We start from the raw sequence: 12,210 nt of genomic DNA on the forward strand, positions 1-12,210 counted from the left end.
TTGTAGCCGACTTCCATAGTTCAAAAAATTTTGAACATTAAAAAAAAAAAAAATGTAATTAGTTTGGAAGGAGCACTGGGTGATGTATGGGTTTAGAGGCAGGGCAGAAGGGAGAACAGATTGGGCTGAACAGTGTGCCTCTGATAGAAGTGAGATAAAGATGGTTGGATGTCAAAATGTATATTTGTATATTAAGCACAGTTAGCACTGTGAGGGCACTTTCCAGAAATACACAGTGCACCTTATGTATAATTCAACCAGTCAGGTATTAAGGAGCAGTAAAGCCAAGCTGCTAAAGTACATAAGTGTTATAAGTGTATAAGAGTTTTCAGTGAAGTTTTTTCAGCACTAAGGCTGGGTGCAGCAGCATTAGCATTAGCCGCTAACTGCTGCACTAGCTCTTTCACTGTTCAGAGGCGAGTATATTGGACTGTAGTCTGCCTGTTTGCCTTGTTAATACAAGCTACGTGTGATGAACCGCTACCTGATAGCGCCCTGGGTTACCAGAACACTCAGGGTTCTTCAGTTTAGCGATATCGGATGGAATTTACGCCCTGCTAGCATTGCGGTTAGCGGCTAATGCTAATGCATTACAGATGCTGGAGAAACTTTACTGAAAATTCACATTTAACCAAATAAAGAGAAGCACTTTACTCACGCAAATAAATGTTTTTCAGTAGAGAGATTTGTGTAGATTAACATCCAGCGCTCGTTTGACTGTTAAATATTTATTTTTTACCTTCCATCTTAGAAGGTAAACATGGCGATATGATATGCCTACTAGTGTTGCTTAATGCGCCTTACAGTCCAGTGTGCCTTATATATCAAAAGAGACCAGAAAACAGATGTTCATTAATAGTGCGCCTTATAACGTAGTCCAAAAAATACAGTATTGTTGAGATGTTCTGTATTCAGTACTTGAAACCTGTACTGCAGACCGTGAGCAGCATTACTCTGATCTTCATGATCTTCTGGTCAGCCAGAAGCTGATCCCATGCTTTTGACTCACACAGCATCTCAGACAGCTGAACTGATATGCTGCAGATTTTCCTCGAGGTCAGCTGCTTCTCTTTGCTGACTTTAGAACAGATCATGTACTTGTCTGTTTTTAGCCTCTTGGCTGTTTGTGTACAGAGGCTCTGCTCTGATCCTTCCATCAGTCTCCCTGTACACATCCTGAAGACTTCTGAAAGTGTTGACCATATGATTGATTCGTAGGTTAACACTTGGAAACTTTGGTACAGACCTTTTTTTAGGCTTGGGTCAGCTTTAAGGATTAGCTGAAGTCAAAAGGTCAGTTGCTTTCTTCAGTTCTTCAGCTTGAACTGAATTACTAAAAAAAAGTAACTTTTCAATGATATTCTAATCGGATTCTAGATGGAATATACAGCTAGTATACAGCTCTCAGTTTCTGAACCAGTTTCTCTGATTTTGCTATTTAAAGGTATATGTTTGAGAAAATGACCATTGTTATTTTATTCTATAAACTACAGACAACAGTTCTCCCAAATTCCAAAATAAAAATATTGTCATTTACAGCATTTATTTGCAGAAAATGAGAAATGACTGAAATTACAAAAAAGATGCGGAGCTTTCGGACCTTAAATAATGCAAAGTAAGCATGTTTTAAGTCTAAATATTAAGTTTTACGAGTTCAGAAATCAATATTTGGTGGAATAACCACAGCTTTCATGCATCTTGGCATGTTCTCCTCCACCAGTCTTACACACTGCTTTTGGATGAATTTATGCCACTCCTGGAGCAAAGATTCAAGTAGTTCAGCTTGGTTTGATGGCTTGTGGATGGCTTGTGATCATCCATCTTCCTTTTTATTATAGTTCAGAGGTTTACAATTTGGTAAAGTCAAAGAAACTCATCATTATAAGTGGTCTTTTATTTTTTTCCAAAGCTGCATATACTAATTATTTTGCTGTAAAGCTACATTTTACAACCCCCACTAGGTGGAGCAAGAAATACTCACTACACATATGTGGGAATTGTTGAAAGATGCAATCTGAAAGCATCCGTACATCCATTTGGACGGAGCCCATAATCGGTCTGAGATTTCTGAGACTCGTCAAGGGTTTCTTCTGGTGAAAGTTCACGGAATTAGTGACCCTTAGTCACTAGAAAGAAAGAAAGAAAGAAAGAAAGAAAGACAGAAGAAGACTATAATTAAGAACAAACTTTATTCTTCACATTTTCAGTACAAAACAGTGGCTTTTCTACTTTCCAAGGCATTTATTAAAACCCATCCTGGCACTATAGCAACAAATACAGTTATGGTTGGGTATAAAAACAGTATTAGACACAGATGTAATGATGGATTATTAGTGCATCCAAAAACTTTGGCTACATGAAGAGGTAAAACATAATGATTTACAACAATGTCACCAAAGAACACAACACTGAACGCTGTAAATAATGTTGTAAGACACTTCACTCTGGAGTTTCTGTGAAAGTTGAACTAGTATGAAAGTATATACAATTAAATGTGAACATGTAGATCATTTCTACTGAGCTTTTCACATTGTTGGCACTGTGTTAGGGAAAACATGTAAGCCACAACACAAATAATAGTTGGGGCAGGTTGAGAAAATTAAGGTGCTTGAAAAGGTTATTAAAATAAATTATATATTCACAAACCTCAAAAAAAAAAAAAAAAAAAAACCCACACAAACCTTCCTTTAACACATTATAGAAACAAAAAAGGAATCACACTTACGCAGTAATGAGCACCTTGCAGTCATAAGTGAACAGATGAACAATGCAAACTGGTGCAGTCACAAAAAAAAAACCAAAAGAACAAAACAAACAAACAAACAAACAAATTATAAAAATAATAATAATAATTTACAAAAGTAAGAAAATCTTTCAACTTCACACAAAAGTTTCCACAATATTTTATTCCAAGAAATCTTGGAATGATCCATTCATTATTAACTGTTCACGTCATAAAGGGTATCTATCTGGTAACACTAGGCATGCACTGAACATTCCGTTACGGAAATACGCATCTGAAAGTGGAAAATAATTGAAAAGATACACCAGACAATGCCTAATATATTTTGTGTCATACTACGTTTCCTTCAACTTTAGAATCATTTTAAGCAGCAGTGGCAGGCCCACACTCCACCTTCTCCTCCTACAATTGAACTACTGATGTAAATTGTTTATTAAAATAGCATTGATAAGGTAGCTATAGCTTGCTAGCTGGATAGATAAGTAAATGTGTGACGAGAATTGCACTTCTAAAAAAAATCATGATTCAAATAGAGCTGTTGAGGTAAACGTACTGTGCATTTTTTTGGTATGCCTGCTGAGATATTAAAATGTTAAGTATTAAATATTAGTAATTAATAAGTGTAGTTTTGCAGCCAATTGCTTTTTTTGTTTGAAAAGCAAGACACAAATACAGTTCTGGAAAAAAAAATAAGAGACCACTTAAAAGTGATGAGTTTCTTTGATTTTACCAAACTGAAAATCTCTGGAATATAATAAAGAGGAAGATGGATGTTCACACACCATCAAACCAAGCTGAACTGCTTACAGCTTTGCACCAGGAGTAAAGGCATAAAGTTATTCAAAAGCAGTGTGTAAGACTGGTGGAGTGATGGAGTAGAACATGCCAAGAATCATTAGTAAACTGTGATTAAAAACAAGGGTTATTCCACCAAATATTGATTTCTGAGCTCTTAAAACTTTATGAATATGAACTTGTTTTTTTTTTTATTATTATTTGAGGTCTGAAAGCTCTGCATCTTTTTTTCTTATTTCAACCATTTCTCATTTTCTGCAAATAAATGGTTTAAATTACTATTTTTTTTTATTTGGGAGAAATGTTGTCTGTGGTTTATAAAATAAAACAACAACATTCATTTTACTCAAACGTATATCTATAAATAGCAAAATCAGAGAAACTGATTCACAAACTGAAGTGGTCTCTTGCCAGAGCTGTATATATTTAGGCTATGTCATTTATTCAATAGTGGCAAATGTAATAAAAACTTGCAAAAAAAAAAAAAAAAATGATGTTGGCCATCATATAAATGCTTAATTTTGTTGATTTTTGTCCAAATACGTTCCATTCAGAGCATTCCTAGTTAATACCAAGGCTGTGTGATGAAAGCAGCATGATAATTTACAATACTACATGTGGTTGCGTTCACATTATTTCCTATTTTGACTTCAATCTCTGAATTGCAGCTTCTAAAGGATCACCTTCTGGTTTTGGCACGTTGATTGGAGCGAGGGGATACAGCTTGTGTAAACCTTGAACAATCCCATACTGACTTCTGAATTCCTCCTCTGGAAAAGTGAGGTTGTTAAGTACCCACTGCTCCAGCCTCTCCCTCTCGTTCCTGTAAGACTGACTGGAAGTCTCGGGCTGTGTTTCGGGTGGTGTGGAAGCCGCTGAGGCCGTCATACAGGTGCTGTCATGAAGGTCGATGCTGTCCATCGCTGAGCTCATCACTCTTGTGTTAGTGCTGCCCATCTGGGGGCTTCTCTTCTTCTGGATGTTTTTAAAGTGAGGGCTCAGAGCAGTGGCACTGGTCAGGCTCTCAGTCTCGCTGGTGCTTTTAGTACTGGGAGACTTGATGTTCTGAATGGCGAGGAGGGACTCGTTCACATCGATGAGGCCGTCGACAGTGGAGTCGTCATCGGACGGGACTAGAACCAGATCTAGACCTCTGCGTAGTGGCGTGGTCATACCATGAGTGAGATCAGAGCTCATGTCCAATAAGATGCAGTCTGAGCTGACGTCTGCTTCAGAGTCATCTACTTCTAAAGCAACATCATCCTCCTCATCATTATCCACGTCCATAGCACTGGAGTCAGCGTCATCAGACCTGGAGCTTCTAATAGTGAGTGATACAGAAACAAATATAGTACAATTAATCACAGTACACTGTTTTGCCATAAGTCACGGGACAGCAGTATGCAAACGAATATATTAATGAATTTATCACTAAGTGTTACCTAGAGCTGAGCAATAAAAAAAAAAAAAAAAAATTAATAATACTAAAAATAAAAGAAATGGTTCTTTTAGAAATCTTTCTCTAACATAGCTTAGTTTTAAACTTGCACTGATAAAAAAACAAAAAAAAACAAAAAAAAAACAAATAAAATAATATTATATACAGCTCTGAAAAAAATTAAAAGACCACTTCAGTATCTGGATCAGTTTTACTGGTTTTGCTATTTATAGGTATATGTTTAAGTAAAATGAACATTGTTGTTTCATTCTATAAACGTCAGACAACATTTCTCCCAAATTCCTAATACAAATATTGTCATTTAGAGAATTGAGAAAAGACTGAAACAACAAAAAAGATGCAGAGAAAACAAGTTCATATTCATGAAGTTTAAAGAGAACAGAAATGAATATTTGGGCGAATATTTTTTAATGCAGTTTTTATGCATCTTAGCATGTTCTCCTCCACCAGTCTCACACACTGCTTTTGGATAACTTTATGCTACTCCTGGTGCAAAAAGTCAACCAGTTCAGCTTGGTTTGATGGCTTGTGATCATCCATCTTCCTCTTGATTATATTCCAGAGGTTTACAATTTGGTAAAATAAAAAAAACTCATCATTTTTAAGTGGTCTATTATTTTTTTTTCCAGAGCTGTATACTATATATATATGTATATACACACAGCTGTGGAGAAACTCAACAGACACTGAAATCTACTTTAAAACATTAGTTTGCGAAGCGGTAGGTTTTAGAAACGGTAGGATTTCTTTCAAGCCAAATATATGTTTTATGGGATGTGTTGAGGCATTCTAGGGTTATTAAGCTGTGAAAACAACAATGTGCGACTTTAGTGTCATATGCGGCATGTGTGTCCTCCTCCAGCTCTCGAGTGATTCTTAATTCCACTGGGAGCAGCACTTCGAGTAAATCCTTCGAATAAAACAGTTTTCAAACACATCTTACAGCGAGGACTTGCTTGGTCTGCGTTGGTCGCTGTAAAACTGTGTTTGTTTGTGTGTGTGTGCGTCACTCTGAACTACAGGAACCCAGAAGGGAGCATAGCTGGCGGAATTTAAAACTGAGAGAAAATACATTTTCATAAAAATACATCCTTAACTGTAAATTCGAATATATTGATAAAATCGATTTATCGCCCAGCTCTAATGTAACCTTAAAGGGGATGGCTTGGGAACACCTACACTTGTGCGAGTTGTGAGGTGTTCTCTTGTGAGTAAGTTTGTTGAACACTTACCTGGGTCTCTGTCTGGGGGAGTCAAACACCACCCCTCGAGGCACTGAGCGCAACGGACGGTGGTGCGCACAAGCCGTGCTGATACCGAAAGTCTGAACGCTGATCTTAGACGTCATGTAGTTCTGTACTGATTCTGGTACCACCACGTCCCTGCGCTTCCTCCGTGGACTCAGGAGGGCGGAGAAGTAAGGCATGCAGCTGCCCACGATGGGCACCAGCGATATCGGCCGCAGAGCCGAGACAAAGTCCTCCAGCTCCTGGTAGGAGGAGTGGTCTGAGTAAGGCACCACATAGACGTTCGGGTGGCAGGACACCACAGGCCGACTGGTGGGGAGTATGGCCATGGTGGGCTGCTCCTTATTCCAGGCCAGCAGGTTAGAGGCAGTGATCTCGGACTGAGACACTGCACGGATGCGCCCGGCACCAGGCTCTGTGGTGAACACATCCGGAAGCTCCAGCACACGCAGAGTCTGCAGACGCGCCGTATCCACCTCCACCCACGTCTTAAACTCCAGCGCCAACTGCACCAGCAGAGACTCCTTACCTAGAGCATAGAGACCTAAGAACAGAGAGATTTCTTTATAGTAATACAGTATGCAATACAATATTTTAATAGTTTATTTTTGGCATAATATTAACCAGGTAGGTTTGTGTAAAAAAAAATCATAATGAATGAGCCAATAGAAATGCTCCAAAATTACTTGCAAAAGAATATTTGGTAACACATATTTAATCTTTTAATTTCTACCCACTTTCCGACACCCTGTCACTGTTTTTCTTTTAGCTTTTTTATTTATTTTGTCATTTTATGTTTTTAATTTTAATTTGTTTTACCTTTTGGCCTTCTACCTTTTTATTTATTTTATTCTCTTTTTTTTATTATCGAAGTGTTATTTTTAGCTACTTCATAGTTTTAGTCTTTCATTATTTTTTATTTGTCTTTTTTATTATTCTATCTTTTTAATTGACATTTTAGCCTGTCCACTTATTCCTTTATTTTGAATGTATTTATTTTCAAAATCATAATTTTGTTTTTCTAATGGCTTTGCCAAATAATATTTTATTGTTTTGTTTATGAAGTTCCTTAAATTAGCTTACTCTAATTAAATTGATGATTTAAATTAAAATATTAAAGTATTTTTCAGTCCCTTTAAGTTGTAAATGCTGGGCTTCACTGAAAATAAAGGTTTCCCTTCATGTTTTCCTGAGTAAAAAATAAAAGGTTGATTTACTGATTTTTTTATTTATCGCCACATGATTCTATAAACACATTTATAAGACAATATATTGCATTCAGTAGGCATTATAAGCCTGACTATAATTATTTATTGCATAAATGCATAACACAAATAGTTGTTTATTATGTATTGTAAATTGTGATCATGATTCATGTAAACTATTAATTTCTCCTTCTGCAAAACTGTAATTGTGGAGATACAAAGCTTTGAGCGGAGAGCAGAAATATTCAGTGGCCACCCTTCAAGTGATTCTATATTACACTGGTATTTAACTTAATATAACTATAAACATTATATAAATATCTAACAGACTTTATATATTTGTCGTGTTTAGTAAGATCTGCAGTAACTAAGCACTGTAAACTGTAAGCCTCACCAATGACCACAGTGTAGTTTGGATGGCTTCGTATGATCTCTTTAATCTGCTGACAGGCTCGCTGTCGAGAAGGAAGAGAGCGCGTTGGGTCACAGTTAGTGTTGTCCAGATAAAGCACGTCTATGGTCGTGTTGTTCCTCAGACATGGCTCACGCAGCATAGACGGAGTGTAGCGAAAATCTCCTGTTTAAAACAAACAAGAAATAAACAAGCAAACAAGTTAGAGAAATAGTTATGGTTAATTTGTAATAGTTTTCTTTATAGTTTTGATTGTTAAAATCAAACAACAATCCTGTTAACAAAAAAAGATTTTGAATAAACATGGTATGTCATTGTTCCCAATGGGTATTACAGTCATATATAGTACAGACAATAATACAAAAGTGCATATCCAGATCTCAGACTATTCAGGTAATTCAAACTCTACCTATGGCTGGGCAATATATGGTAAATATGATAAAATATAACTATTTTATTCAAGATATAATATATTATTTACATCATAATATCCAACCTGCTACACAAGTCACAGTGAAAGTGTGATTTAATTCCATATTGCAAGTAAAGGCAACAGTTAGATAATTGCTATTTAAATATACAGCATGTTTTGGTTTTGGTGTTACAAACATTTTAACATTGTAACTGTTAATGTTTTCAATATATCAATAATCTCTATACTAAAGCAATGGCTGTGGTGTTACTGTAGCAAAGGGGTGACTAATTTTCACGGAAGTGAATTTTCTTTCTCTCAAAAAAAGCCTAATAAATATTTAATGTTTTTAACCTTCTTTTAAGTTCTATTAAACATTAAAATAAAGAAAATCTTACCAGTGTAAAGAATAGTACCAAAGTAGCCCTCGAAGAAAAACATCACTGCCCCGGGACAGTGGTTAGCGTCAATAAGAGTGACGGTCAGTTTTTCTTTCCCAATGTCATCCAACGGCAACATGTGCGCTTCTCCAACCTCCAGAGCATGGATCCATTTTTCCTTCACCTGTTTAGAGAGAAGCAAATTATATTTAAAATTACAAAAGCATGCTGAATTTGTGAAATGCTGAGGCTTTAATAAGACCTGAGTGAAAGGATAATGCAATTGTCGTTTTTGCCAGTATCACATTACACAACTCTGTTTTTACTAGTAAATTATCTGAATTTTGTTTAGCAGTATCATATCTACAGATCTATAAAGACATGTGACTAGTCTGAAGTTCATTTTGACTAGTAAAAACTGCAGTTACAGATATCTACAAATTACATTTTTACAACTTAAATTTCTGATACCTCCAGGGTGACTAGTAGAAAATGTCATTCAGGATATCAATAACACTATTATTCTTAATTCTGTAGAACAGTAGACATCTAAAATAAGTACATTAAAGCATATGTCGTCCTGGTAATGTGTCTAGTCTGGATGACTTTATTATTTAGATCTTCTATTATTACTAGTAAATATACAGTACCAGTCAACCATTTAGACACACTTCTTCTTATTCAATGTGTTTTATTCTTTTTTTATTTAATTTTTTTACATTGTAAATTTAATATTGAATACACTAAAGCTATACAGGAACACATGTACAATTTAAATTGCCTGGTACTTTATAACAGAGTCTACAGAACAATCAGCTTGGATCCATACAGGTCAGAAGCCAACACTCACCTGCAGTTTGAGCTGTAGGAGTTTGGCAGTGACAGGTGAGCAGTAGATGGGTCTGTTGCTCCAGGTGGAGGTGAGGCCGCAGGTGTGGTCAGTGTGCATGTGGGAGAGGAAGAACAGCCGGACATGGTGGCACTTTCTCAGCTGCCAAAAGTCAACAGCGATGGGGGTGTGAGGAATAACTTTCCCGTTCATCTTTAGTTAACTACAGAAACATGTGGAGACTAAGGCAGGCAGTGCGGGGCTCAGGCCATTTAGTTAACGCTGTACCTTAGCTAGTTAGCTAACCACGTGTTTATAGCAGCCATTTAACCACTAACTTAGCTATATTCCTAATATATATATATTCCTAATCTGAGCTATTTAGCTAGCTAGTTGGCTAACTTGGCTGTTGTAACTATAGCTATTTAACCAAGGTTATTTTACACAGAGCCCTGCTTTTGTCTTTGTCATTAGCTTTAGCTAGCAAAGGCTAACTGCCCCAAGCTGTATTATTAGCTAGCTAGCTTTATGTTAGCTATCTGCAGAAAACAAGAATTATTACGAAGGTTCATATTTTCCCGTTTGCTAATGATACTAATAAAATGTCAGTTATTTCAGACATGAAAAAAGAAAGCTAGTAATTAGATTAATATAACTAAGTTAAACTTTCTAACATAACTAGCTAGTAAAGACAGTTAGTTAACTTAGCTAACTCAGTTATTTGGCTAATATTTCTCATGTGTTCTATTTACTTAGCTAGATAGCTAGTTAGTTTTCAAGCTAACCTAGTTAGGCCCAGGCTGCAATATTAGCTAGCTAGCTTAGCTAGTTAACTAATAACTAACTAATAAAAAGATAGCTAGTTAGCTAATTCACTCAATTATCTAGTTAATATCCCTTATATGATCTATTTAGTTAGCTAGATAGCTAGTTAGTTACCAAGCTAGTAAGGCCCAGGCTGTAATATTTAGCTAGCTTGCTTAGCTAACAAATAACTAACTGATAAAAAAGATAGCAAGTTAGCTAACTCAATAGAAGTTAGCTAATATTTATTATACGGTCTATTTAGTTAGCTAGATAGTTACCTAGTTAGCTTAGTTAGTTACCAAGCTAGTTAGGCCTAGGCTGTAATATTACCTAGCTAGCTTAGCTAACTAATACTTACCTAATAAATATAGCTAGTGAGCTAACTCAATTATCTAGCTAATATTCCTTATATGGTATACTTAATTAGCTAGATAGCTAATTAGTTACCAGGCTAACATAGTTAGGCCTAGGCTGTAATATTACCTTGCTAGCTAAGCTAACTAATAATTACCTAATAAATATAGATAGTTAGCTAAATCAATTATCTAGCTAATATTCCTTATATGGTATACTTAATTAGCTAGATAGCTAGTTAGTTACCAGGCTAACATAGTTAGGCCCAGGCTGTAATATTAGCTAGCTAGCTTAGCTAGTTAACTAATAATTAACTAATAAAAAGATAGCTAGTTACCTAACTCCGTTATCTAGCTAATATCCCTTATATGGTCTGTTTAGTTATCTAGTTAGTTACCAGGCTATTTAGGTCCAGGCTGCAATATTACATAGGTAAGTTAGCTAGAGTTAACTTAGCTATCTGCAAAAAAAACAAGGATTAATATAAAGGTAAGTTACATATTTGTACATGTTTGCTAATAATATTAATATAATGTGAGTTGTTTCAGACATGAAAAAAAAACAAAGCTAGTTATAGATTGTTAGTTATAGATTGAGATCAACCCAACATTCTAACAGCTTATCTAACCAATAAAGATAGCTAGTTAGCTAACTCAATTATTTAGCTAATATTTCTTATATGATCTATTTAGTTAGCTGTTATAAGTTATAGGTTATTTAAACGGAGAACTGCTTTTGTTTTTGTCATTAGCTTTAGCTAGCTAACTGGCCCAGGCTGTAATATTAGCTAGCTAGCGTTAGATATCTTCAAAAACAATGGTTAATATTAAGGTTCGTTTGTATTTTTACAGTTTTTCTAAGAATATTAATAAAATGTTAGTTGGTTCAGAGATGAAAAAACAAAGCTAGCGGTAGCTAAAATAGCAAGTAATCTAGCCCTGGTGCTGCCTGTGTTATGCTAGGCTAGCTGGCTATGTTCAGCTGCTGCAGGGTCTGCACTGGTGCAGACAGCGGTGGTCTCTGGCAGCTGCAGCTCTGCGCGTTTGCGGCCTTTATTCTTTATAGCTACAGATCTGGAAATCTAACAGTTACAGACTTATTCTGAGGCTCATATTCTGAGATAATCTCGGCTCTTAACCCGTACAGTAAACTGCTCTGCTCTCTGCTTTCTTTCATTCGTTTGAGCCGCCAAAACAAACCTGTTTCCGCTCGGCGCCGCCTTCCTTAAAGACACAGTACACCAATTTAATGTAAAGTTTAACTCTTTATATGTCATTAGGAATCGAAAAAATACATGTGTGCAGTTTTCATATCTTAGGAAGAAACGGTTAATAATAACCCAATAAAAGGTGTATTAAAAGTTTGAGCTGAATCACTTGTCACATTTATACTAGTGCATCTCAAAAAAAATAATATCATTAAAAAAGTTACTTTTCTATAATTACTATTTCAGTAATTAAGTTTAAATTGTGAAACTCATATGTTTTATAGATGTATTACACACAGAGTGATCTATTTTAAGCGTTTATCAATTATTTAGTGTTGATGATTATGGCTTACAGCCAAT

General features: G+C 35.8%; 1 protein-coding gene across 1 annotated transcript; it reads right to left on the bottom strand.

Moving 5' to 3' along the window:
* Positions 1–2,170: 2,170 nt before the first annotated feature.
* On the bottom strand, positions 2,171–11,857 carry dclre1b (DNA cross-link repair 1B). Its single transcript, XM_007231929.4, has 5 exons — positions 9,504–11,857; positions 8,672–8,837; positions 7,844–8,026; positions 6,230–6,788; positions 2,171–4,859 (listed from the first exon to the last, which is right to left on the bottom strand). The coding sequence occupies exons 1-5, from the start codon at positions 9,693–9,695 to the stop codon at positions 4,178–4,180; spliced, it is 1,782 nt and encodes a 593-aa protein (XP_007231991.3). The 5' UTR covers positions 9,696–11,857; the 3' UTR covers positions 2,171–4,177.
* Between the last annotated feature and the right edge of the window lie 353 nt (positions 11,858–12,210).

Source organism: Astyanax mexicanus, chromosome 12 (genome assembly GCF_023375975.1).
Source record: "Astyanax mexicanus isolate ESR-SI-001 chromosome 12, AstMex3_surface, whole genome shotgun sequence".
NCBI classification, from domain to species: domain Eukaryota; kingdom Metazoa; phylum Chordata; class Actinopteri; order Characiformes; family Acestrorhamphidae; genus Astyanax; species Astyanax mexicanus.

Bases quoted from the DNA above. Each gene is read 5' to 3' on its own strand.
- dclre1b (XM_007231929.4), bottom strand. From the start codon at position 9,695: ATGAACGGGAAAGTTATTCCTCACACCCCCATCGCTGTTGACTTTTGG. The intron at 8,838-9,503 runs GTGAGTGTTGGC...CTCTCTAAACAG, and splicing joins TCCTACAGCTCAAACTGCAG to GTGAAGGAAAAATGGATCCA. The intron at 8,027-8,671 runs GTAAGATTTTCT...TGTTTTAAACAG, and splicing joins TGGTACTATTCTTTACACTG to GAGATTTTCGCTACACTCCG.